General features: G+C 42.5%; 3 protein-coding genes across 3 annotated transcripts in view; 2 read left to right on the plus strand and 1 right to left on the minus strand.

Annotated features, from left to right (window-relative positions):
* Positions 1–2,502: 2,502 nt before the first annotated feature.
* Positions 2,503–5,392, plus strand: LOC147195975 (creatine kinase, testis isozyme-like). Its single transcript, XM_086127788.1, has 8 exons — positions 2,503–2,693; positions 3,354–3,541; positions 3,611–3,765; positions 3,834–3,966; positions 4,371–4,542; positions 4,618–4,741; positions 4,933–5,122; positions 5,211–5,392. The coding sequence occupies exons 1-8, from the start codon at positions 2,671–2,673 to the stop codon at positions 5,390–5,392; spliced, it is 1,167 nt and encodes a 388-aa protein (XP_085983914.1). The 5' UTR covers positions 2,503–2,670.
* A 72-nt stretch (positions 5,393–5,464) lies between these two features.
* On the plus strand, positions 5,465–12,903 carry LOC147195976 (creatine kinase, flagellar-like). Its single transcript, XM_086127223.1, has 25 exons — positions 5,465–5,658; positions 5,765–5,919; positions 6,760–6,892; positions 6,979–7,150; positions 7,266–7,389; positions 7,462–7,657; positions 7,735–8,076; positions 8,155–8,309; positions 8,386–8,518; positions 8,662–8,833; positions 8,907–9,030; positions 9,111–9,300; positions 9,378–9,719; positions 9,812–9,966; positions 10,040–10,172; positions 10,272–10,443; positions 10,526–10,649; positions 10,732–10,921; positions 11,009–11,350; positions 11,437–11,591; positions 11,671–11,803; positions 11,897–12,068; positions 12,142–12,265; positions 12,334–12,520; positions 12,601–12,903. The coding sequence occupies exons 1-25, from the start codon at positions 5,553–5,555 to the stop codon at positions 12,777–12,779; spliced, it is 4,410 nt and encodes a 1,469-aa protein (XP_085983349.1). The 5' UTR covers positions 5,465–5,552; the 3' UTR covers positions 12,780–12,903.
* A 1,333-nt stretch (positions 12,904–14,236) lies between these two features.
* The window catches only part of LOC147195977 (zinc finger MYM-type protein 4-like), a 32,837-nt gene continuing 19,599 nt past the window's right edge, over positions 14,237–27,474 (minus strand). The window contains exons 18-31 of the mRNA XM_086126803.1: positions 27,027–27,070; positions 26,795–26,933; positions 26,119–26,181; positions 24,287–24,432; positions 23,131–24,184; positions 22,649–22,897; positions 21,386–21,462; positions 20,550–20,679; positions 20,322–20,473; positions 20,111–20,225; positions 18,640–18,897; positions 18,372–18,483; positions 16,970–17,038; positions 14,237–15,744 (exon numbers count right to left, since the gene is read on the minus strand). Of these exons, the coding sequence (XP_085982929.1) occupies positions 15,654–15,744; positions 16,970–17,038; positions 18,372–18,483; positions 18,640–18,897; positions 20,111–20,225; positions 20,322–20,473; positions 20,550–20,679; positions 21,386–21,462; positions 22,649–22,897; positions 23,131–24,184; positions 24,287–24,432; positions 26,119–26,181; positions 26,795–26,933; positions 27,027–27,070 (2,699 nt within the window). The 3' untranslated portion in view covers positions 14,237–15,653. The remainder of the gene's footprint in view (positions 15,745–16,969; positions 17,039–18,371; positions 18,484–18,639; positions 18,898–20,110; positions 20,226–20,321; positions 20,474–20,549; positions 20,680–21,385; positions 21,463–22,648; positions 22,898–23,130; positions 24,185–24,286; positions 24,433–26,118; positions 26,182–26,794; positions 26,934–27,026; positions 27,071–27,474) is intronic.

Raw genomic sequence — 27,474 nt, forward strand, 5'->3', positions numbered from 1 at the left:
TACACACACACACGTCATTCTAGAATTGAAGGAAATTTTGTCTTTCAAATTCTTGAATAAACCTTATGTTTTATGATTTTCTGCTACATATTCATCAACAATTGGTAATAAACTATAAAAGGCTTGGAGCTCAGCTTAGATCACCGGTACTGTTTTTTTTATTGGTTTATTTGGAGGGCAGCACAGTGGTCAATTGGTTAGCATGTCCTCCTCACAGTGCAGAGATCACATGTTGGCATCCCGGCCCTGGTCTTCCTGTATGGAGTTTGTATGTTCTTCCCGTGCCTGTGTGTGTTTTCTTCCACATTTGAAAAAAAACCTGCATGGTAGGTTCACCCTCTCAGGGACAGCAGTTACTAGAGTAGACAGCTATTCAAATGTTGTTTTCTTTTATTCATCGTAATGTTACACTTGTGGACCAACCAGACATATGGACCTGTATGTGTGTTGCCATCCACCGCCATTATTTTATTTTCACGCCGAGAGACTGATAAAAACACTTGAGAAAAAAACTCCTTATGTCAGTTATCATTATTTGTGCACGCAAGGGTTAATTTATCGCTCTAATTGTCCTTAGGTGTGATTGAGTGCGCGAATGGTTAGCTGATTACTCTATATGTGCCCTGCAATTGGCTTGCACTCAGTTCAGGGGGTGTGACACACACACTCAAATTAGAGTACAGTACTAGTCAAAAAGTTTGGAAACAAATCACTTCAAATCTAAATGGTCTCAACCACATTAAGAGGCCTGATAATGCACAGCTGTGAAATAAAAGTAATTCCCAGTCATTAAGCATCATCCACCACATCATAAAGCTGACTGAGATATTACCAATATGTGCAAAGCTGTGATCCAGACGAAGGGTACCGGCACTTACTTTGAAGAATCTCAATTATAAAACATCATTTTGAGTAACATTTTTTGGTTTACCAAATAATTCCATCAATATTTCATCATAATGCTGATGGCTTACAAGAAATCTACAATTAATTAGAGGGTGCTTCCAAACTTTTGACTGATAATTTGCCTTTAGTAGTTGTATTATTATGTCTTATTATTAAAATAAATTTTAACATATCAACAGTAGTCATCTTAAAAGGTTTTATCACAATAATTAGGAAACATAAATATCATATACATCACTTTATTTCTATAAGTCTGTAAACGTTTACATTTTCAAATGATCACTTTTACAACTTTCCCGGTGAGCTGATTTTTACAACAGGTCCGCAGAGCTTTTGTGTTGTCCTTGGGGGCAACCTTGTGACCACGACCCCTGCATTGTCGTCATTAATTCTAACATGTTTTAAGGTACACTGGGGAGGTCATAGACGGGATGGAGTTTAAAAAGACCAAGATCAAGATGAATGACTTTGTGTCGGCGTACCAGCAGTACCGATGCCACTGCAATGGAACTATCCTAGAAAGCTTTTTGACTAGATGGTGGCGGTATAATGACTCATGACTCAGTATGATATTCCTTGAAGTATAGTATAGGAAAGTAATTGTATTTGAGGGTCTACATTACAGGATCACATGAAGATCACAAAAGGAAATGGAGAAATTAAAGGAGGATAAATGAAACTTACTGATCACATCTGCAGTGGTATAAAATAAGTATATAGGCAAAGAATTTCATTAAATTTGACTATGGATAGGTGGAAACTATCCTTTTGAAAAAGCACACAAGAAAATTCCAGTTGACGCTGATAAATGAAAACTGAGCATCCATAATCAAGGTTGTCCGCAAATCCCAAGCTACCTTTGTATTCTCTGGCTATCACTACCTGCATACAAGTATTTAATTAAAAGAAATAAAGTGGAAACATCGCCCTGTAAGATCCTCGCCACCCACAAGTGGTCACATAATGAAAAATCCATCCATTCATTCATTTTCAACACGCTTATCCTGAAGAGGGTGGCACGAATTGCTGAAGCCTATCCCAGCTGCTTTTGGGCGAAAAGGCGGAATAATAACCCTTGAATTAGTCGCCACTGTCACAGGGCACACACAGAAACGAACCATCCACATCCACGTTCATACCTTCACTGAGTGGGAATGGGAACCCCCCCACCCCCCGCCCGCTCACAAATCAGGCAAGTACGCCACTGCATCGTTAACAACACATCATATAAATATTTATTGCAATCTTCGCATCAGTGTTTCTCAATCAAATTCGTTGCCGCCACCTAATACAGTATTTGCGCAGTCGGTGGCGGGCAATTATGAATCAAACAATTACGTGTAGAGAGTTTCGAGTCTGAAAAAAACATAAATTACAAGCTGAAGCAAGTCACAGTGATACAACACATTAAATTCTTGACAAGCAACGTGGATTGTGTCGTGCGTCATTTTTTTCATAAGATTTAAAGCTCCCGTCACGAATACGAAAATGACGCCTTTATGGACGAAGTTTTTTTTTTGTACAAAGCGAACGCCGACCACACGACGTCCTTGAACGCTCGCACGCGTGGTGGACTGTCACGTTTATTGAACAGTTCGTAAAGCTGACGTTGGGGCTATATAGGGTGGAACACACGCATCCTAATGTGTTTTTAAACATTCAGCAGGACAACTCTTGTTTGTGGAGACTTTCTCATATCTCCGAAACTGAGCAGATTTTGTTTTATTACACGTAGTTGGATCTGTGGAGAGAGAAGACGGAACCATGTCAGACACTGTTGAAAAAGTGTAAGTCAAACGCAAGGAAATGTCCAGTAATTATTCACTTGTAACATGAGATTGGTCCATATATCAAGTTTATATTAACCTCTTCAAACGCACTGTATGGTTTCTGATAGAATGTACAGCGTTCCTCATCTTAATAGTGGTCACTCATTATGGGATTCAATTTTATTTACCGGTACCTTGACTAGAAAACATTTCACATAAGTATCACCAATGCGTTTTAAATAGATTCATGTTACAATTCCTACCTGAGATTAATGAATAACTGCATTTGTTTCAGAGACCCCTTGATAACCTATAATAGTATTTGAAATGTAAAACGGCTCACCTAATAGGGAGATATTAAAGAATTGTGCATTGCTGCTTTCATCTTTTATGTCCTACCACCATATCAGTCTTCAAACCGCTAAAATTTTGTTTTAATCACTGCAATGTCGCGACAAACTGTACGGCCTGAAACCTGGGGCATCACCAAAATAAAATCTCAACAAGGTCACAAGAAATGGAGAAAAAAAAACACTACATGGGATGAATGTGACAAGTTTTCTATCGATGCATGACAGCGGTTGGGTCTGCTCTACCTTAGAAATGGAAAAAAAAACACTACACCTACCTTAATCCAACTGAATAAATCAGATCCTGCTCTTAATTGTATTTGTCTAGCTCTGATGACATGGCCAACCTTCAGCTGGGGGAGGGATCAGTCCAGGACGACTTCCCCAATCTGAGTCAGCACAACAACCACATGGCCAAGTTTTTAACTATGGACATGTACAACAAGCTGAGGGAGAAGTGTACCAGCAGTGGCTTCACCATCGATGATGCCATTCAGACAGGAGTGGATAATCCAGGTACAATTTGAGTCACTACAGTGAGCCGTGTGAGAGGTTTTGCATTGACGTTGACTTTGATGAGTGCAGGTCACCCCTTTATCATGACTGTGGGCTGTGTGGCTGGCGATGAGGAGTCGTACGAAGTCTTCAAAGACTTGATGGACCTTGTAATTCAGGAAAGACATGGAGGGTACAGACCATCGGACACCCACAAGACTGACCTTGACCCCGAAAACCTGAAGGTACAACGAATGTTGCCTGGTGCTCGACTGAATGCTTTTTTAAAAATTTTAAAATTTGTCCGCCTCAGGGGGGCGATGACCTCGACCCCAACTATGTCCTGAGCTCCCGTGTGCGAACAGGCCGAAGCATTCGCGGTTATTGCCTGCCGCCACACTGCAGCCGGGGAGAGAGACGTGCTGTGGAGAGGATCTCAGTTGAAGGTAATGAGCAGATGTCGAGCTGTCCTTTAATTCTTGAACATTTGGCCCCGCCCAGTGCTGTCAGAATGGCCTGGAGGGTCAGTCCATCACAGCTGTTAGCTTAGCTCGCATCCTCCTGTTGCCACCTCCAGAGTGTCCAGGGAGCGGCCCATAATTGTAGATATAGATCAAATTAAAGCGCTACTGTTTTTAACAGTTTTAACAATGATATCACCTGTTCCAACACTTTTCCCTCCCTTGAAAAATGGGTCCAAGTTGCTATTGTAAATTATATATGGTAGCTGTAAATAAAAGCCCAACTGTTAATCAAATGGACCTCACTTCCAGTACTTTAGGAGGGGCAGTGTACAAAGTGGGTACAGGCGATAGAATCATAACAGGCTGAGTGTTACCCTTCTTGTCAGCCCTGGATTCCCTAACTGGAGAACTGCAAGGGAAATACTACGCCTTAAAGAACATGACTGAGGAGGAGCAGCAGCAGCTGATTGATGACCACATGCTGTTTGACAAACCAGTCTCCCCTCTGCTGCTGGCCTCCGGGATGGCCCGTGATTGGCCTGACGGCAGAGGCATCTGGTGAGTAGGGTAATAATATCTCCTAGATCTGCGTTGAACTGTCAAATGGTCATCATGCCATCTATTGCCTCAAAGGCACAATGATGACAAGACATTCCTGGTTTGGGTGAACGAAGAGGACCACCTACGAGTGATCTCCATGCAGAAAGGCGGCAACATGAAGGATGTGTTTACTCGCTTCTGCACCGGACTGAAAGAGGTTTGTCAGGATCAATTGTCTTTTTTAACTCATTCAGTACCAGCCAATTCTGGACCAAGTCTAAAAAGACGTTTAAAAACGTCTTTGGGAGTGAATGAGTTCAATGGATTTGGTGGTTAACAAAAGCAAGATCAAAACCGCCACCGAATATTCTGTTAACTTGATCGGCTTGGTGTTGTTGTTTTTTTAAGATGGAGTCCTTATTCAAAGAAAAAGGGGAGGAATTCATGTGGAATGAACACCTTGGCTACATTCTGACTTGCCCATCCAATCTGGGCACTGGTCTGCGTGCCGGTGTGCATGTAAAGCTTCCAAACATGAGCCAACACCCCGAGTTTGAGGAAGTTCTTAAGCGGCTGAGACTACAGAAACGTGGAACTGGTATATTAAAAATGTTTCATGTAATTGGGAGAAAAACTCTGAAACAATGCACTGAAGTTACATAGGAACTTGTCATTTGTCCAAACAGGCGGCGTGGACACTGATGCCGTGGATGGAGTCTTTGACATCTCTAATTCTGACAGACTGGGCTTCTCTGAGGTGGAACTGGTGCAGATGGTGATTGATGGGGTCAAGGTGCTGGTAGAGATGGAGAAGAGACTGGAGATACAAGAGCCCATTGACAACCTCATGCCTACCGTCCAGATGTAAAACGAAATTATCAAATTATCTTTCAAGTCCATTTTTGGTCTCAGTCTTACAAATCTTTCTATTTAGTGTCAAAAGTGAACCAGAGGAAAAGCCTCAGCCTGAGCGAAAGAGGCTGTCAGCTGAGGAGGAGTTCCCAGATCTCAGTCAGCACAACAACTACATGGCCAAGCACTTAACCCTGGAAATGTACAAAAAACTGAGGGAGCGAACTACATCCAATGACTTCACCATAGACGGTGTCATTCAGACAGGCGTGGACAATTCTGGTAGCCACCGTAACATAGTCTTGTTCATCAATTGAACAACTCGTTCATTGTAACGTGTAACTCTTTACATTGTTGTCCGTATTAACACAATGGTGACAACGTGCAGGTGATCCTTTTATCATGACTGTGGGATGCGTGGCTGGAGATGAGGAGTCTTACGAAATCTACAAAGACTTGATGGATCTTGTGATTCAGGACAGACATGAGGGTTACAAACCAACCGATAAGCACAAGACTGACCTCAACCCAGAAAAACTGAAGGTAAGGACCATTGATTAGGTGACACAAAGCAGGGGTCCCCAACCACCGATCTGTAGACCAGGTACTGGGCCTCGGCCCATTTGGGACCGGGCTGCACAGAGACCGACCTACGAGCTGTGAGCAAATTTACTCCATCAGATGTGGTGGAAAAGTGCGAGACGCTAGCCAATCGTGTCCCCCTACAAACATTGTTTTGCAAGTTTAAATAAACAGAATATGCCAATAAATGAAAGAAGCAATAAACAAATAGTCACAAATAGACCAAACATACAGCTAAAACGTCCGAAGATGAACCTGTTTTGAAATGAAGCTCCTCCCCTCACGGTAACTCCAGAGTGACATGGAGGAGTAAACTTGTGCATGGTATGTCGTCAAAAACTAGGCAATACATTGATCTATTGAATCATTGGAACAAGTAGCACTCAAGGGATCAAGGAGAAAGAAAAGAGAGTTGGCACAGCCTGCTCACGTAAACATTAGCAGTTGAGTCGCTAATGACTAGCCGGCAGCCGCTGGATTGCAATCTTAGACGCATTCGAATAGGTCAATTTCTTCGTAGTTCACCGCTACTTTAATTTATTCTCCATTTATTGTACAGTCGGATAACATGGTTTGAAATGAATGATAGAAATCTGTAAATAAAATGTTTAACTCTATCATCAGCTTTGTCAATGCCAGTGCTTTAAACTGTCAAAAGCAATGGAAAAAAATGGTTTCTGGTCTGTAAACAGCATGTAATTGTCTGAATTGGTCCATGCCCCCAAAAAAACAGATTGGGGACCACTGACATATAATACTGATTGTTCCCCAATACTGACGTTGTGTGTCATGACTCTGAAGGGGGGTGAGGACCTCGACCCCAACTATGTTCTGAGCTCCCGGGTCCGTACTGGTCGCAGCATTCGCGGCTTCTGCCTTCCACCCCATTGTAGCCGAGGAGAGAGGCGTGCTGTGGAGAAGCTCTCCGTTCAAGGTAATGACAGAGCGTCATAAGATCCCAACCATTATGACTTGTTATTGGAATGGAAATGTGAAAATTATCCTCTGGTGATCTTGAAGTGCTTGAGTCACTTACTGGAGACCTACAGGGGAAGTACTATGCCTTAAAGGACATGATGGAAGCTGAACAGCAGCAGATGATTTACGACCACTTCTTGTTTGAAAAGCCAGTGTCCCCTCTGCTACTGGCCTCAGGGATGGCCCGTGACTGGCCTGATGGCAGAGGCATCTGGTGAGAGAGTTGATTCTGTCATAGTTGTAGGACATTTGGAAAGTCTTAAATGTACATGATTTTTTTTTTGTCATTCAAAGGCATCCTAATGGATGTGATATATTTTCATTCAAAGGTACAACGAATATAAGACATTCCTGGTGTGGGTAAACGAAAAGGACCATCTGAGAGTGATCTCAATGCAGAAAGGAGGCAACATGAAGGAAGTGTTCACTCGCTTCTGCGATGGACTCGCAGAGGTTTATATTTAATCTATTACAACAATCCCATTTAGGTGATTTTGGAGATGGTAAACCTGATTCTGTTGATAGATGGAGTCCTTGTTCAAGAAGAAAGGTCACGTATTTATGTGGAACGAGCACCTTGGCTACATCCCAACTTGTCCATCCAACCTGGGAACCGGTCTGCGTGCTAGCGTTCATGTGAAGTTGCCAAACATGAGCAAGCACCCAGAGTTCGATGAGGTTCTTCGGAGACTGAGGCTGCAGAAACGTGGAACGGGTGCAGGTGAATTGTAAATCTTGGCGCCAACCGATACGCTTGACTTGACTCCAAAGCCGAGAGATCTCTCATTTGATCGTCAGGTGGCGGGGACACAGCTGTTGTGGATGGAGTCTTTGACATCTCCAACATTGACAGACTGGGTTACTCCGAGGTGAAACTAGTCCAGATGGTGGTTGATGGAATCAGGGTGCTGGTAGAGATGGAAAAGAGGCTGGCAATGGACGAGGCCATTGACGACCTCATGCCCAGCAACATTGAGCTGAAGGGATTGACTGCTAAGGACGAGTTTCCAGATCTCAGTAAGCACAACAACCACATGGCCAAAATACTAACTTTGGACATGTATAAGAAGCTGAAAGATCGTACGACCCCCAATGGTTTCACCGTCGATGATGTCATCCAGACAGGCGTGGATAATCCAGGTACAGTAACTTAACACAACCTGAGAACTGGCAACCATTCAACTTTGATTTGGGGCTTGATTTTCTTTTTTTTTTTAGGTCATCCCTTCATCATGACCGTTGGGTGCGTGGCTGGAGATGAAGAGTCATATGAGGTCTTCAGAGATTTGCTCGACCTTGTGATTGAAGCCAGACATCGAGGTTACAAAGCCAAAGACAACCACAAGACTGATCTCAATCCAGACAATCTTAAGGTCGAGCAATGTTTCACACTGACATGGGTGTTCTATTTGTACCGGAGAGAAACAAACGACTTGTCTCATGCATCAGGGGGGTGATGATTTGGACCCAGAATATGTTCTGAGCGCTCGGGTCCGAACGGGCCGCAGCATCCGTGGTTTCTGCTTGCCGCCTCTGTGTAGCCGTGGGGAGAGACGTGCTATTGAGAATCTTTCCGTTGAAGGTAACGAGCGGACTAATTGCTTCAAGATCAATTGTAAATGCAGCAGAATTGTCAGCCATGCTGATGATGCACGGCAAGTGTACAAGAAGGGCATATCGTAGCACTGAACATTTAAAAGTGATTTATTTATTTTTTCCACTCAGCCCTGGACACTCTAAGCGGAGACCTACAGGGGAAATATTACGCCTTGAAGAACATGACTGAGGAGGAGCAGCAGCAGCTGATTGATGACCATTTGCTGTTTGACAAGCCAGTGTCCCCTCTACTGCTGGCATCGGGGATGGCACGTGACTGGCCCGATGGCAGAGGCATGTGGTAAGATGCGGCGGCTGAATCTCGAGGGTGCATTTCTCCTGAGAAGATGCTCAAATTTGTGCTTTCTCTCAAGGCACAATGAAGATAAGTCATTCTTAGTGTGGGTGAACGAGGAAGATCATTTGCGAGTGATCTCCATGCAGAAAGACAGTAATATGAAGGAAGTCTTCACTCGCTTCTGCAAAGGACTCACAGAGGTTTTTATTTGATTTTTCAAGCAATCCAGGAGTCAGGTCTTTCAATCGTTTCATCTTGTAATGAATTGATGTGTTTTTAGATTGAGTCCTCGATTAAGCAGAAAGGTGAAGCCTTCATGTGGAATGAGCACCTTGGCTACATCCTGACATGTCCATCCAACCTGGGCACTGGCCTGCGTGCTGGTGTGCATGTGAAGCTGCCACACATGAGCAAGCATCCTGAGTTTGGAGAGGTTCTTCGAAGGTTGAGGCTCCAGAAACGTGGAACTGGTACATATGAACTTCTTGTTCAAAGTTGTACGTTTTGAGGATATTTTCAGGTTGAATACGTCACCTGTGTTCATCAGGTGGCGTGGATACAGATGCCGTTGACGGGGTGTTTGACATCTCCAACGCGGACAGGCTGGGTTTCTCTGAGGTGCAGCTGGTCCAGATGGTGATCGATGGCATCAAGCTGCTCGTGGAAATGGAGAAAAGGCTCGAGAAGGAGGAGCCCATTGATGACCTCATGCCAGCCGACCTTCAGCTCAATGTGTTTACTGCAGAGGAAGAGTTCCCAGATTTCAGTCAGCACAACAACCACATTGCCAAGTTTTTAAACCTAGAAATGTACAAGACGCTGAGGCAGCGTTGCACCCCCAACGGCTTCACCATAGATGATGTTATTCAGACGGGCGTGGATAATCCAGGTACAGCACCTCGGTTTGAGAGACAAATTCTACACTTGGACTTTTCTGTCCACGAACACTTGTCTCCCATTTTACTCTTAACATGTGTCTAGGTCACCCCTTTATCATGACCGTGGGCTGTGTGGCTGGAGATGAGGAGTCCTACAAGGTCTTCAAAGACTTGATGGACCTTGTGATTCAGGACAGACATGGAGGATACAAACCAGGAGATATGCACAAAACTGACCTCAACCCAGAGCACCTTAGGGTAAAGCCAGCATTTTACCAGGACCTTCTTCGATTGATATGTATCGCAGAAAAGCTCATCTCTGCTTCTCCAGGGGGGCCAAGACCTCGACTCAAGATACGTTCTGAGTTGCCGAGTCCGAACAGGCCGCAGCATCCGTGGCTTCTGCCTGCCGCCGCTCTGCACCCGTGGGGAAAGGCGCGCTTTGGAGAAGCTTTTCATTGGAGGTAAGGCTCCCATATAGAGACAGTGTAAACATGGCTGCCATTTAATCGTGGCAGTGGACATAACAAAATCTACTTTGGTGCTTTTTTTTTTTTTTGCAGCTCTAGATACACTAACTGGGGACCTGCAAGGGAAATATTATGCCTTGAAGAACATGACTGAGCAAGAGCAGCAGGAGCTAATCAATGACCACTTCCTCTTTGACAAGCCAGTATCCCCTCTGCTGGTTGCTTCAGGGATGGCGCGCGACTGGCCCGATGGCAGAGGCATCTGGTAAGAGTCTCAAACCGAATTTCTATATTTCTCCAAATTTGACGATTTATAAAGATGCACTAAATAATGTGTCCTTCAAAAGGCATAATGACAACAAGACATTCCTGGTGTGGGTGAACGAGGAAGACCATCTGCGAGTAATTTCCATGGAGAAAGGTGGCAACATGAAGGATGTGTTCACTCGCTTTTGCACCGGACTCAAAGAGGTTTCTAGATAAACATTGTTTGGTTAATGGAGGGCGTGGGTGGTATGATGCATAATATCTCGATCAACTTGGTCCCGTCTAGCTTGAGGCTGTGATTAAGGAGAAAGGGGAGGCATTCATGTGGAACGAGCATCTAGGCTACATCCTGACTTGCCCATCCAACCTGGGCACTGGTCTGCGTGCTGGCGTACATGTCAAACTTCCAAACATGAGCAAGCACCCTAAGTTTGAGGAGGTTCTCAAGAAGCTGAGGCTCCAAAAACGTGGAACAGGTACATAAAACGTTTTTTTGAAAACTTTCTTCGGTCGCTTGCTTCCCAAAATTATGCCGAGGATTTTTTTTTTTTTTTTTTGCCCAGGTGGGGTGGACACAGCTGCCGTGGATGGAATCTTTGACATCTCAAATGCAGACAGACTCGGATTCTCTGAGGTGCAGCTTGTCCAGATTGTGGTCGACGGTGTTAAATTGTTGGTGGACATGGAGAAGAAGCTGGAAAAGGGTGCCTCCATCAACAACCTGATGCCTGGTAAACTTAAGTTGAAGAAACTTTCACCCGAGAAGGACTTTCCGGATCTCACAATGCACAACAACTACATGGCCAAGTTCTTAACCCTGGACCTGTACAAAACGCTGAGTGAGCGGAAAACCCCTTACGGCTTTACCATTGACCGCGTCATCCAGGCGGGAGTGGATAATCCAGGTACGATTGTTGATTCTGAGAACGAGAGTTTCATTCTGGTCCCGAGGTGGAAGTTACCTGTGTAGTGTGTCTGTGTATGTGTGCAGGTAACCCATTCACAATGAGTATGGGCTGTGTGGCCGGTGATGAGGAGTCCTATGAGGTCTTCAAAGAACTGCTGGACCTTGTCATTGAGGATAAACACGGGGGTTATAAACCAACAGACGTGCACAAGAGTGACTTCAACCCTGACAGCCTTGGGGTACAGCAGCGTTCTTTCCAACTCATGGACACATTGTATATGGAATTGACCTGTGAGTCAATTGTCTTTTCCCTTGAAGGGGGGTGACGACCTCGACCCCAACTATGTTCTGATTTCACGTGTCCGAGCGGGTCGCAACATTCGCACCTTCTGCTTGCCGCCATATTGCACTCGTGGGGAGCGGCGTTTTCTCGAGCAGCTCTTCATGGAAGGTAATGATTTTGGGGCTCGCCAACCGATCATATACATTGCAGAAAGACGAATCCTGTGCGGTCGGGTGTATAAATGTTGTTTTTGTTCTGCAGTTCTAGGGTCACTATCTGGAGAACTGAGGGGTAGATACTTGCCATTGAAGAGCCTTTCAGAAGCTGAGCAGCAACAGATGATTGATGACCACTTGCTGTTTGAGAAGCCAGCGTGTCCTCTGCTTGTTGGCTCCGGGATAGCCCGCGACTGGCCCGATGGCAGAGGCGTGTGGTGAGACACACAGGCGCTCAATCTCCTTCCGGTCCATGAAATGCAAATACAAATTCACGTCGTCTTTTGAAAGGCACAATGATGACAATACATTCTTGGTGTGGGTGAATGAAGAGGAGCATCTAAAAGTGATCTCCATCGAGAAAGGTGGCAACATGAAGGCAGCGTTTACTCGGTTCTGCAGTGGAATTCAAGAGGTTTGATCACTCAAATCAGTTACGCATAATACAGATGTTGACTGATTTCATCCACTTTTCCCTTTTAGGTCGAGTCTAAGCTTAACGAGAAAGAACTTGAATTCATGTGGAATGACCATTTGGGTTACATCCTGACTTGCCCATCCAACCTGGGCACTGGTCTGCGCGCTGGTGTGCATGTGAAGCTGCCCAACCTGAGCAAACGCCCCGAGTTCGAGGAAGTTCTTAAAAGGCTGAGGCTTGAGAAACGAACTGGTATAGCGCAGAGTTTGGTTGAAACAATGTTGCTTGCAGTCAGGACATCAAATTCTCAAAAATGTCATTTGTGCAACCAGGTGGGGTGGACACCGAGGCAGATAGCGAAGTCTTGGACATCTCCAACACTGACAGACTGGGCTTCACTGAGGTGCAGCTCGTGCAGGTGGTAGTTGATGGCGTAAAGGTCTTGGTGGAGATGGAGAAGAGGCTTGAGATGGAAGAGGGTATTGACGACCTGATGCCCGTCCAAAAGTAGAACCACTCATAACCCTTCTACACTCCCCAATTACTTTTCTCTGCAGCAAAGCGTTGTGTGACCGTTTCGTGTTCTGAAACTGTTCTGTTCAGATGACCCCGAAATAAAGTAATACGATCTTTCACTCTTGACATCCTGTGTGCAAATGCAACATTTGTCCCCAAGTGTTTCCATATCATGTTACGGGGATAAAATCGTTCAGATGAATTATGAAGGTCAATTTTCAGATTGCCCAAGTGCATACTTTTCTCCACGGATCATTTTTGGGATGTAACAGCTTGACTGGAATTGCTCTATGATGGCACACATACAGCAATTGATAGTGCCGCTGTAAAGAGAGTGACTTGGAGAAGAATGGGAGGTGCAACATGGCAGTGAGGAGGCACTCAGTGACTGAGTGAGGCTGATTGAATCTGGGCTGCAGTCTTCCCGTGGCATCTTATGTTCCCAAAACATGAAATGAAGGCCTTAAGCTGAATGAATCTACTGCATATGCAATGCAATTCATAACTTGGGCTAGAATTCACAATACTCTAAAACAAAAGTATGGACTACAAAAAAAAGCCAATGCAATCAACTTTTGGGAAATACAGTAATCCCTCTTTCACGATTTTGCTGTTGACGGATTTTTTTTGCATCCTGATTGGCTTAACGTCGCTGTACAGTTGGCCAGATTTTCTCCAGGACAAAACTCACAACGACGACAAAACAGATGTCACTTATCACAGGTTCTTTTGGGAACGTAAACCCCGCGTTAGGGATTAAGATTCTGTAAATGAGACTATAGTTTAGTCAAGCCACTTGGCCAATACACTCGTTGCACAGTTCCATTTCATGCACATCTGAAGCATAACAGGTGTAGTCTAAAGGGGTTGCAGACTTTAAATGTCCTCAGAATTGAACACGTGGAAAGTAATAGATCCAGTATTCGTTTTGGGCTGCCAAAGCACTTGGTTTTTCTTTTCCAACCACCCATTTTGTTATTATATAGTGCTTGGTCTTAAAGAGTTGTGGATGAACTGGAGCCGATCACAGCTGACTTTGAACTGAACCACTTGACACTCTAGACAATTTCGTGTTTAATTAACTTGTGTGTTTTTGGAATGTGAGAGGGAGCTGGTAAAAAAAAAACCTAGACAAGCACAGGGAGAACTTGTAAAGTCCAAGGATTCAAAGCACAAATCCCAGAACTTCAAGGCAGACGCACTAACTACTTGTCCTCTATGTTGCATTTGCCGTTTTATGCTCAAATCTTTTTTCCCCCTACCACAATCAAGAACTCTCTCTTGCACTGAACCGGCATTAATTGACATTTCATGTTCACTGTTTGTTAGGACAAGAACTGGGTTGAGTGGATCTTTTACTTATTTTTTTTTAAATTTATTAATATTTTTAACAAATGTTATTGGTCACCTGACAATGCTCAGAATATGAATGAGTAGAAATGATCGTCACCGTTACTTTTTGGTGGACCCTAAAAAAACGTGGTGCTTATTTATTGTCTGACAATTTAAAATATTTTTTTAACCTTACAGACCATTATACAGACACTTAAAAAAAAAGATGCTTCTCTTTCAATAAGAGTGCAAAGCCAAGCGAAAGTGGAAAAAAAAAAGGGTTTCACTCCCATGAAAGAAAAACAATGGCACCATTACAGGGAGCAAACGAACATGAATAGAGGAATGGATGGCTATATACAGGATACAAGGAGTATGAGGGAGAACTGCACGAAAAACAGGCAGAATCCAAGGATAGAAAGAAGATGGGGTGATTTGACACTAAATAAGGCCACAAAAGGGACAAAAGAATGATTTGGGCAGGACGTCAGGTGACGCATTCATCAAAGCGGATGAGAGGCACTCCTCTCGTGTCACACCACCTCATCCAACATGTAGCTGGTGACATTACAGTACTTGAATTTTCTTATTGTCAAAAACTTAATGTGACCAAAACAAAACAAGTAGGTGAATAACTTTATCGAGCATTTTTCTGTAATTGAACTGAAGGAACCGATTCAAAAACTTTCATCGCATCTCTCGGTGCTGGCATCATGATGCAAAAATTTCAGACTGCACAAGCTATTTTATAAAAAAATAAAAATAATAAAATAATAATAATACTGCATCAAAAGATCCAGATTTAGCCATTTAGAAACATGAAGAGAATATAATCAAAAACACACATGTCAAACGGAAGTCAAGCTATGATGAAGTTCTGCGATGATGACTATTTTGTTTTTGGTCTTCAATGAAGTTTGATTGACAATATGAAAAAAAAACCACACATTATTTTTTAGATGATGTAATCCTTCGCCACTGTCAGCTGTCCATGTTGCTTGATGCCCAAAAAATGCTGAAAACTTGTGATGGTGGTGGCGGGGGGGGTGTCCTTCCAGTGGAAGCGTCGGTACAGCAGCAACAGCAGCAGTGTAGCACAGTGTGGATGCATGTACAATGCATAGAATGTCACACTGCACAATGTGATGAGAGGGCTGCGAGAATCAAGTCGATGAACCACCATTGAAACCGATGTTCAAATTTGTGAATGGGATGAGAAAAGGAGAAATCAAACAGACCGGAACGCTTCTTTTTTTTTTTTTTTTTCCATTTGAAACAGCAGCAGATGCCTGCAGCCTGGAGGAGTGTCGATCAGAGAGGGAGGCAGGCATTCAATCAGGTAAGCTCAACAAAGAGTCCAATCATAGTCTTGGTGACAAATCTCCATTGTGTGTCTTTCGACAGCATGGCGGCCTGCTTCTTCACATCCAGCCAACAGCTGGCGTGTGTCCCTGTGATCATTCTTCGCTTGGGAACGCTTTCCCGTTCCAAAAAGGCGTGTCACTGTAAACTGCGACTCAGAGGAGGCTGCCTCCTGTTACCGCTGAACTTCTTTAACTGCCAAGATGCGAGTGAGCATGCTCTGCAGAATTGTATGATGTAGGGTGTGACAAGTATACCAGTAGGAACTGTGGGCAAAGAAAAGAAGGAGAGGAGAGAGAAATTATAACATGAGAGAGGTCACCGGGCATCTCATTTTCCTTTATAAAAACAGAGTGAAAACTCCAAAGTCATATGAATTTGAAAGTGAAAAATACACAAGACATTGTGGTTGGCAGTGTTGGGGGAGAATTCCAGAATTAATACATCCATGTAGAAAATCGGGTGAGAATAAATACTTCGCTTTTTTTTTTTGGTCCAACTAAAGGCAATTGAGAAGCGATTCTGATTTGTAATGCTGACCTGGCTGTCGACAGCAGAATAAACCGCAGCAAAATAAGTGTTTTTTTTCTTTTTATTTCTTCTTCTTATTATTATTATTATTATTTTTATTTTAAAGTGCAGAACTGTATTTTTGAGTTTCAAATACTTGAGTTTTGTGCCTTCATATACAATCAATGTGATCATTCTACAGTGTACAAATAAAGATGACAAACTGAAGAAATCTGAGGTGGTTAAAATTCTGTTAAATAACACTGCTAAATATAAAGATTTTCCTCATGTATGTTTGCAGAACTGAATTAAAACAAAAACAAAAACATTTGTTAATTATCTTAATTAGCTGGAATTTTACAGGTCCGGCTCCCTTTGAAATAAATTGAAGTGGTAGGTGGCCCGTGATCGACAATGAGTTTGACATTTCGCTTGAAAAACATTTGAACTTATTTTACCTCTCCAAGTTAGCGAAATTTTTTCAACTCATTCATCCAACCAATTCTGGACCAAGTCTGAAAAGACGTTTTAAAACGTCTTTGGGAGTGAATGAGTTAAACATATTGTGAAGTATCAGAATACTTCCCACAAGAAAAGCACAGTCATGTATTTTCTATTCACACAAGCATAAAATGTGAATAGAAAACACCGTACAGATTATGATATGTGAGTTAGATGACATGTGTGTGCCTTTGGGAGGCGAGGACTCGTGGCAGGTGACGACAGCGAGTCTGCTTGTACGCCTCTGGTCATGAGTTGTGGCTGACAGCAGCTACTGCGCCTTCCCGAATGTGCTTTATACAAAATGGATGAAAAAAATGGATGAAAAGTGCATCGATTGTGGCTCTCCTTTCCCATACGCATGGGAAAGGAGAGCCAGTATTAAAGACAGTAAATATACAGTAAAACCTTTTTTTCCAGAGAGCCACAGGCCATGCTGCTTCACAACTTGTAAATAGTAGACAAATTGAAGTTTCTGACCTGTGTGTATGGACATTGCGTTCAGGCTGGAGGTAAAACATGTCAGTCCTCTTCAATGCTGTTGGCGGGCTTATGGGGGAGGAAGAAAGAGTGTGAGGTTAAGTTTTTGCCTCACAGGCAAATTAAATTCTCACTGTTAGACTGTAAGTAGTCTATGCTTAATTGATCAGTTTTCTCACAGTTCCCCAATAATATTTTCATTGTTGTTTACTAGTACCTTAAAAAAATTAGGGGGGGGGGGGCTATTTTATATGTCTAATGTTAAAGTACCACGATTAAAAATAATGCTCCAGTGTGCAACATCACGAGCCGGCAGCAGCAACAATTGTTCATGCGATCTGTGGCGGGAAATACAGCCTACATGATGAGGCCAACTTCAAAATAAAATATTTCCAAATACAGTAATACACAGGTGTCAAAGTCACGGCCCGGGGGCCAGATCTGGCCCACCACATCATTTTATGTGGCCCGCGAAAGCAAATCAAGCATGTCAAGTTCCATGATGCTTGCTAAAGTCTGAAACAAAATTTCAAATTGTCATATGTAATTCACAACAACAGTCATTATTCTTGACTTCTGATTTTAAAACTCGTTATCCATCAATTTGTTGTGTGGTCTATGTGTAATATGTGGAGGTGATTAAACATTTATATGGTTTCCCAAAATTCATAATGGCCCTCCAAGGGAAACCATAACAACAATGTGGCTCGCGACAGAAATGAGTTTGACACCCCTGCAGTAATACATTGATATTGGTACCTTGGCACACGTTTATTTTGAAATTGATTGTGGCAGTGCTTGGTGGCATGGCAGATGCCTTTATTGAGTCGACTCACCTTCCTGACTTGAGCGGCTCAATAGTTGGAGCCCGTTTTGAGTTCATACTGTCAGGGTGCGCGATACCCGTTCAACATCTCAAGGCTACAATGTCCTTGTCGCGGACATGCGTACGCGGCACACGCAGCAACATAAGGGCAAAACAGGCGGCACCGTCGCCACATCAACATGTGACATCATGGCTAATTAAACTCAAATGTGGCTAAGAGATGATTTTACTGTTTAGCCACAATGGCTAAAAGGTTTCATGACCCAGTGCCAACCCTGATTGCCATTAAAAAACATAAGTACTGTAATTTCTTTCATCTGCGCTGCTCGGTAGTTGTCCGTGGCCTCGTAGTTTGAGACCACTGTCATAAAGAATGCCAGCAAATCGGGGAACAATATTATACATGAGTAGAGAGAAAAATATAGCTTACCTGTCAAGGGACTATGAATATAAATTAGCTGTATGCTAACTTTGACACATTTACGCACGTTTTTTACCAGTGTTCATTAACATGCATTGTCCCTTTCGAAAAACAATAAAAATAAACACATTCACGTGTGTGTGTGTGTGTTTTACCATCTCGAGAGATAGAACTCATAGAGTCTGACAGGACAGTGCAGAGGGTTGGTAACATTTTCCGCTATCTCCATGTCCCCCTCCTCCTTTTCCTGCCTTTTTTTCATTCGCTCTAAAAAAAAAAATCATAATCACTCCCAGTAAATTCAATTCTTCGCAACAACAAAGACTGTTTAACATTCGAATGAGGAAATGAGATCATTGAAGAGCTTGTCAATCAATCTAAAGTATGCTAAGTGTCATGGTAGTCCAGACATGTTCCACACACCCGTCTCTCCACGGCTGGAAGTAGCAGTATTGCTTCGCTGGTATTTGAGGTAGAGGACTTTGCCCGCTCGACTGCAGGGTTTTGTGTGCAAACTGAAGTTGGCAAAAGAGAGGCTTTGGTGCTGCGCCATGGTGGTGAAGTGGAAGTTCTTGGTGTAGAAGAAAAGAAGCGTGTTGAGCAACACGATGGGGGAGTAAGCGCCCAGCTGCTTACACTCCCAAAGGAAGGACTCCTCAACCCGAGAGCACACGGGGCTACCTGGAGGGGGAGAGTGGAATAGAAAAGACCTGAGGAAATTGCATTGAGTACCTCGGTTTCCTCCCACATTCTAAAAACGTGTATGGCAGGCTGATTGAACACTCCAAATTGTCCTTAGGTGTGAGTGTGAGCACGAATGGTTGTTCGTTTCTGTGTGCCCTGCGATTGGCTGGCAACCGGTTCAGGGTGTCAGCCGCCTACTGCCCGAGAACAGCTGGGATAGGCTCCAGCACCCCCCGCAACCCTAGTGAGGATAAAGCGGTTCGGAAAATGAATGAATGTACGCTTTGCTTTTACCGTCAATCTATCGATACAGCTAACTTTACCTACCTCTACATTTATGCTATCTCACCAGAGCCGTATCTCCATCAACCTCAGGGGGGTGGGGCACTACTTGACACCATTGTTACCTTCACCATTCCCATTGTGTCTATACAGTATACATACATACTTATGGTACCATATACACCTTTATTGTCACCTGTTTCCGCCTGGCAATCTACTTCATGCTTGAAAATCGCACCATGTATTTGTGGTTCAATTGAAAAACAGAAAAAAAAGATAAAACGGTGTTTTGCATGTGGAGCCTCAAAACACGTGCATGACACGTTTTCTGTTGGAGTGCAGCTTGCGGGGTGATAATCGCTTAGTGCAGGGGTGTCAAACGTACGGCCCCCAAGGAGGTTTGATCAGGCGCGCAGGATCATTTAAAAGTGAAAAAATGCATAAAAAACACGGAATGAGTATTTTTTTAAAGGCGCAATTCATGGAGTATCCGCTAGGGGACACAGTGTTTTGATCAGAGTAGAAGACAACATTGTTTTGATCAGAGAAGAAGACAGCAGCAGTCTCAGTCTGTCACCAAGACAGACCCAACACAGCAGATGCTATCAAGGACATGTGAATACTTTATTCTTTGCAGATTTAATAGTACGCTCCTTAGATTCTAAGGTGTAGGCAGGGATTACATTTAGATTTTATATGCACATGTGTAAATGGTTTAAAAATTCCTTTTTCTTTAGAAATCTTGTTTAATCTTAAAACGCATTACTATATTTTTCAATACCAATTACTTACTTAAAACTTACTGCAGTTTTGTGCTTTTGTACAACCAGTGGGATCACATTCTGGCTCAGATCTGAGATCAAGTGCAATTAAAATGTTCCACTACAACTGGTCACATTAGGCATGGTTTTATCATTAGTCAACATACCATTGGGCAGCTGTTTAGGTTTCCAGAGTCGCAGCATCCCAGAGATCTCCATTGCAAACTGACTGTACAGCTCATCCGTGAAAATATTCTCTATACGGCCCTTCATGAAGATATACTGTCCGCATATAGGGAATCGGAAGCAAAAAAGACAAAAGGTCAGGATAAAGTGACACACAATCATAGTAAAGAAGCTCACAAATAATGCGTGTACCTGCTGTATCCCCAGGCAGAGGTAGAAAATGCTGTCAGGGCTGTAAGCCTCGCCGTTCGGCCGACGCACTTCTTTGATAAAGCAGGACAAAGCGTAGCTCAGCTCAGCAGAATCACACTGAAGAATCTCCTCTTTGACGATGACTGGATTAGCTGGAAGTGGAAGAACCGAAAAATGATCAAATAGGTCCAATAAAAGCAACGGAATAATATTAGTACTCTTGCTCACATCTTTTGGAATGCGTGTTGTGCAGCTGCACCCAGTTCTTCCATGCTTTAACGCCATACATGTAGTTCAAACTGAAGCTGACTGGAGGCACGACAGCACTGCGATCTTTCGAGACAGTTCGCCTTCGACCCTGCGTCAACAAAAATGTTGAGAAAAAAAATGCAGAAAACAGGCACACTTCTGCTCACTGATGAGCGCTCTGGCTACAGATTTCGCTGGTGTTGGGCAAAATCCTTCTAATTCCAAAATCTAAATTTTTCAGGATATTAAAAAAAAAAAAAAAAAGCAGGTTTGTTCAACCATTAGCATTGCTTCATCAAAGAAAGAAAGCTATTTTCAATACTTTAGGTTGGTCAATCATTTGTAAAAACAGCGCACACCCGCGGACGGTCCAATTGTGGGTGCAAAGATGGAATTTACAAATGGGAGGTTTTCACCTGATGGCAGCAATTTATTAACTCTTAATGTCTTCTTTGACTACAGACAAGAGTAGTTCAAAGTAAAAACAATTTGAAAACCAACTTCTAAAGCAGCTATCAGCACAACTTTATCTAAGGTTAGAAAATCAAACATACATCAGCACCCTAAAATAATTTCCTATGCCCCCCCAGCCTCCAAAATACATGAAAAAAATGAACCCCATTCTGATCGTATGTATTAATAATTTCACTTCAGGAGTATAACTGAATGATCTCTTGAACTACAGACGTAGTCGATTTTAGAAAATGTTAAAGGCATTTTCTTTGTTGTTCAAATATGACTTCGGCCATTATTTTAAGAGGGTGACAATATAGGAGGCTGCTTTGAGAGGAGACCTGTCAGTGCTGTTATCTTACCCGTTTTCGACCAGAGAAACCTTCTCGAGGCCTCTTCACTCCTCGCTGAGGCGTCGCTGGCTTCAAATCAAACAAATCTTAAAAACAACAACAACCAAAAATCAATTACATTACTTGGCTATGGGCAAAACCAAAACATTATTAGCCAACTACAATTCCCATTTAGCATTTGCCTATTAAATAGCGATTGGTGATAAAGCAAAATCCTAAACAAGGATTTTGAGCCGCTTCTTGATTGACAGCAAAGTCAAAAGCAGGCTTCCCAGAGTCTGATTTGTTTGGACTTAAAAAGGGCCTTTCCCAAACATAGATGAAGACAAAGGGATGATAATAATAATAATGTCATTCGCATTGTCTCACAGAAGACAATAGCCAAGTTTTAAAATAGGCCATTCATTGAAGGTGTGCCTTATAATCCGAAGTGCCTTATACATTGAAACTCGTCTTCAACGAAATCATGTTTGCAGCAAGAAATGTTTCACAACAGGGGGGTTTTCACTGTAGCAAATTTGATCTCAGATGTTAAAACACGCACGCACACACACGCGCGCACACACACACGCACACACACACACACACACACACACACACACACACACACACACACACACACACACACACACACACACACACACACACACACACACACACACACACACACACACAGCTCTTCTTGTCTTAGCTGCTTGACATCCAAAGGTCTGTTTTGTAGCCATTTTAGCAATGCATCGTTCTTGCTGCGTCTGAAACTAACAATAACAAATACTTCCTGGACTACTGCGCATGTGTAAACCAATGTGGTGGTTGCTGTTGCTGTTTCCAAACGAAGCAGTAGAGGTCGCTGTTGGATAAGACTTTGTTGTAGTTTGTCGTCGCGAGGCAAGAGCAAAGAAAAAGATTTTGTATAACGCAACAGGGTTTTTTTTTTGTTGTATGGGGGGCAGGAAAGTGGGAATGGTGTTCATGCATGAAGATTTTTTTCACACTAGGGGGTATAGTGCAGAATGAGATATTAGCATATACTAGATACAACAATATTCTATTGTTATTAAAATAACTAGAAATTGGATCTTTTTTATCATTTGGGTAAACAGGCTCAATGTTAAGGTTGTTACATCTTTTGGAATAAGTACAAAAATAAGTGTAAAATAAAATAAAATAAAATAAAAAATAAAACCCTCCTACACAATTTGGTCCGAGGCATGTGAAATTTGACATTGTGACAATCAGTCTTAGGAACTGTTAAACTCATTCATATCTCACCCATTGGGAAGTCAAACTCCAGATCAGTCATTGGAGAGGAGGGAGGCTGTTGTTCAGCAATAATCGTGTCTTGGTTCTCGCTTGTTGTCGGTTTAGCTTTTGGCTGACTTCTACGTAGGGTCCGACTTGCCTCTTTTTTCCTTGGTGAAGTTACTGGAGGAGGAATTTTGGTTTGTGCTGTGTTAGAACTTTCCTCAACTTGGTGGATTGTTGGAGCGGCCACTTCTGACGTTGTGCTTTTACCCTGGCCTGTAAAAAAAAACAGTTGGAAGAATATGAAATGGTAAGTGCTTGTCAAAATAATATCTCAATAAATCAATATCTGAAATCAACTCTCCTTCTACAGTGTGGGAAAAAAAACAATCAAAATAACATTTCTGAAATGCTCCCAACAATATAATGTATACAAAGCCAGAGGTTGCACAACACTGCAAACTGGTGGAATCGAGATGCAATAGAGAATTCATCAGTCAGGACATCACCTGTGCTGGCATCATCCAAATCCATCTTTGTTCCAGTCTCCACATTCCAAAGATCTGATTGGACAGTGGTAGGTGTCTTCATATCCAAAGAATCTGATTGGGCAGGTGCAGCAATTTCTGCAGCCAAACGATCTGATCGTACAGGGGCAGCTGTCTCCATATCCAAAGAATCTGACTGGACTTGTGCAACAGTTTCTGCAGCCAAACGATCTGATTGGACATTGGCATCCGTCTCCAAATCCAAAGAATCCGATTGGACCGGTGCAGCAGTCTGTGCAGCCAAACGATCTGATTGGACAGTGGCAGCTGTCTCCACATCACAAGAGTCCGACTGCACAGTGGCACCTGTCTCCACATCCAAAGAATCTGATTGGACCGGTGTAGCAGTCTGTGTCGCCAAATGATCCGTTTGGACAATGGCAGCTGTCTCCACATCCAAAGAATCTGATTGAACCGGTGCAGCAGTCTGTGTAGCCAAACGATCAGATTGGACAGTGGCCGCTGTCTCGACATCACGAGAGTCCGACTGGACTGTGGCAGCTGTCTCCAGTTCCAAAACATCTGATCGGACAGCAGTAGTTAGTGCTTGTTTGCTCAGTGGTGGCATACAAATGGGTGTTAGAACCTTGGATGTGACTTGATATTCTTTGGAGTCAGCCAAATCAGTTTGCTTTTCCAAATTCAAAGGCTCCGATTGTACAGCCGCATCTTTTACATCTTTACTCTGTGGCAGCACAATGGGTAAGGGAACCTGCACGTCCATGGGCTCTGACTGGACAGCGACATCTTTCACTTCTTTGATTTGTGATGCTACCTTAGCCTGATTCTGCTCTTCAGTCACTTGTTCTAAAGGATCTGACTGGACAGCTACATCTTTCATATCTTTTCTTTGTGGTGGAACAACAACGGGCACTGGATCCGGGGGAATGACCTCCTGTTCCATGGGCTCTTCAACATTATCCCGCTTCTCGGGCTCTTCGGTCCAAGGATCCAACTGGATGGCCGCATCTGTCACTTCTTTACTCTGAGGTGGTATAACAATCGGCACTGGAACCTGGGGGAGGAAAAAAAACTTGAGAAGATACTGAAAAGTGCATACGATGCTTCTAATCATTTAAATGTTACAGAAGACAACAGGTAACATTATGGAACGTACAGTTATAGGCATTGCCATTGGAACAGGCGTGTGCTGGGAGTACATGTTCATCGGCACTGGGATAAAGACTGGTACAGGAATTGGCACCATTAGCATCTTCACTTGTTCCTCTTCTGTGGAGCAGTTTGATGAAGGTGGGGATGGAGCTAGATGAGAATGAAAGCAATGTAAAGAAAATATTTCATCATGAATTGGATAGGAACGGAGACTGATACACAACTAATGCTGTGAGTGCAATTGCAGATGAAATGTGCCATGAAGAACAAATTCTTTTTTTTTTTTTAACTGTACTCGTGTTGATATATATATATTAGAGCTGTCAAACGATTAAAATATTTAATCTATTTAAAAATGCAACTGTCATAATGAACTCAAATTCACTAAAAATTAATCGTGATTACTCATGCATTTTTTATCATTTCTGAATTTCCTTTTATATTTTTTTGTCCTATTTTTCCCCATTTTAATGCTCTCATCAACATGGAATCATGAATCAGTTTTCTATGTGCAAAATGCAAATATTTACTGAAAAAACAATTTCAATTTTCAATTTTACATGAAAATTTTTCACTTGGAGCAGTTATTCACACATAATCTCTCACACAATATTACTGTCCATCAACAACAGTGAAAAAAATATTTTGTCACACAACAGCTGCTTTAACAGCTCTTTTTATGGAATCAAAACAGAGCAATATAACATTATAAAGTGCACATCTAAGGTAAACTAGTACTCAGCCTAGAGTGGATTTAATGGTTGCATACTCCGTTTTTCTCAAGTTTGCTTTGAACACAGCAGACAGGCTATGTTGATTCTGTTGGTCCTTCTTGCGCGCAAGTCTCTCTACGGTTTTGTGTAGACATCATTTCGGATGACTACACTTGGTTCGATGACAACACTGAAGACGTTTTATTTTCGCTAGGTCGCTACCACTGCACCGCTGAACTTCACCATCACTGTCAGACAAACACAGAGAAGCTCCACCCGCTTTATTTATATGGACACAGAACACTGTAACCTTCCACACGAAATAGTTCCAAACAAGTAACAATCGCGTCGGTGACATACATCGTATACCTGTATGATACAGGTAACTTTGGTCTTGTCAGTGGAACAATCTGGCAACTTTTTAAAAGTAAACTTTACATTCATAAACTCTTTAAGTATCAGTTTTCGGTGTCTCGCGCTGCCGTGGCTGGCAAAACAAACGTGCGTGGACCTGTGCAGCGTGCTTGTTGTTTTGTTTCTGGTTTATTTATAGAGCAACGTAACATCCGCTGTGACGTGTGCTGCGTTAATCTTGCAAGAAAAAATTTAATCCCGTTAAAATTAATTTAAATTAATGCCAATAAAAACGCACTAAACTGACAGCTCTAATATATATATATATATTTTGGTTTTGACTTGTAATGACTATTTTGTCCTGGGGGGACCGAGCCTTCTCTGTCGCCGCCCCCACCCTCTGGAACGCTCTACCACAACACATCCGCAACTGTACTGACCTCCAATCCTTCAAATCATCTCTTAAAACTCATCTGTTCCGCAATGCTTTTAATACATTTTAATCTCTTTTACCCATTTTGCTTTTTGTTCATCTAAATGTGCTTTTGTAAATTATGTATGCTTGTTTTAAGTGCACATTTTTATCCTGTGTTTTAAGCTCTTGTAAAGTGTCTTTGAATGTGATGTAAAGCGCTTTCAAATAAAATGTATTATTATTATTATTATTTTTCTTGAATGTATAGTAGTTCGATACATACATACATAATTTATTCATCCAACCATGTATTTGTATACCCGCAGCTGAGTAACATCTGTGGCACTCACTCACCCGTTTCCTGGTCTGTCTTCATCTTTTTAACAACTTTTTCAGAGTCATTTGATGAGATCTCATCTGCTTGGAGAGAGGGAGATGGGATTAGCGTGGTAACTACATCATCATCATTACACTCTCATCATTCTGAGGCAACATCGCTTGAAAATAAAGTTCAAATAAAAATCCAAGATGAAGGAAGACACAACCACAAGATAATGCTCTTAGAATTGATTGATTAACATTATTGACACAATTCACGTCACTTCTCGTTGACATGTCTGCGTCATAGTGACGTTCTAAATAGCAAAAGAAAAAGAATTGATGATGGTTGGGCTCGAGCTGGATTTGGAAGCACTGCGCGGCGACCCTAACATACTGTAACTGTAAAAATTGTTGCAGCAGATTATTGAAACAATCAATTAATTATTGTAACCGTAGTTTTTGGACTAAAAGGCACACTTCCATAGTTTGCTTGGTCCTTTGACTTGTAATCAGGTGTGACTTGTATGTGCTATATTAAAATTAGCGCTCGGATGGGCACCATAAATCCATCCATTTTCTGATCTGCGTTATCCTCACAAGGGTCGCGGGTGTGTGTGTTAAATTTGGGTCAGTGTGACGCATTTTTTACATGAGTGGCCACATATGTAAATTTGGCAAGACATATTAAACTGTCTTGTTCTGCATTTACCTGAAGAAATTGTTGATGGCTCGAGAAGTAGACATAAGCTCTCTTGATCCATTGTGAATGGCCGGCAAAGAACGGACTTGTTCTTCATTTGACGTCGGCACAATGGGGGGCCCCGCATGGTGTCCGTTTGAGTACTGGCCTGCACATTTTGGGAGCAAAAACAAAGCTCTAGAGTGCCTGTCTTGCATTCTTCGCAACAAGTCCTCATTTCAATAGAAGAGACAATACATACATGATCAAGAATCTTGCCATCTACACTCGAGTTTGGAAGTCCTCCTGTATTAGGAAAAATAAGAAGAAAAATATGACATTGTACAGTATAGTACGGTACAGTATATGAGCCAGCGTACATAGACAATTCATTCTGACAGTGTCATGTCAACAATAAAACCCGCTTTTTGAAAGCTAATATTTGACATCAATGGTATGACTGACAGCAGTACACAGACTTGCAGCAGAGTAAACTTGGGGGGGGAGAGGGAGGGTGTGACATTTTCTGCTAGTACTTAGGCTGCCCCCCACAACAAAAACTTTATTATTCAAAAGAAGAATAGCTTTGTGTTTAAAAATCATTTTTCGTTCATGTTGTCTATTTCTTAGCAATAATTAGTAAATTGCAAGTCACGCCCCCCCCTAAACATCGGCACTAAATATTGTTGCAAACACTGACTCGAAATCAA

This window comes from Hippocampus guttulatus, chromosome 13 (assembly GCF_054856545.1).
Source record: "Hippocampus guttulatus isolate MCC_2025c chromosome 13, RoL_Hgut_1.0, whole genome shotgun sequence".
Classification (NCBI taxonomy): domain Eukaryota; kingdom Metazoa; phylum Chordata; class Actinopteri; order Syngnathiformes; family Syngnathidae; genus Hippocampus; species Hippocampus guttulatus.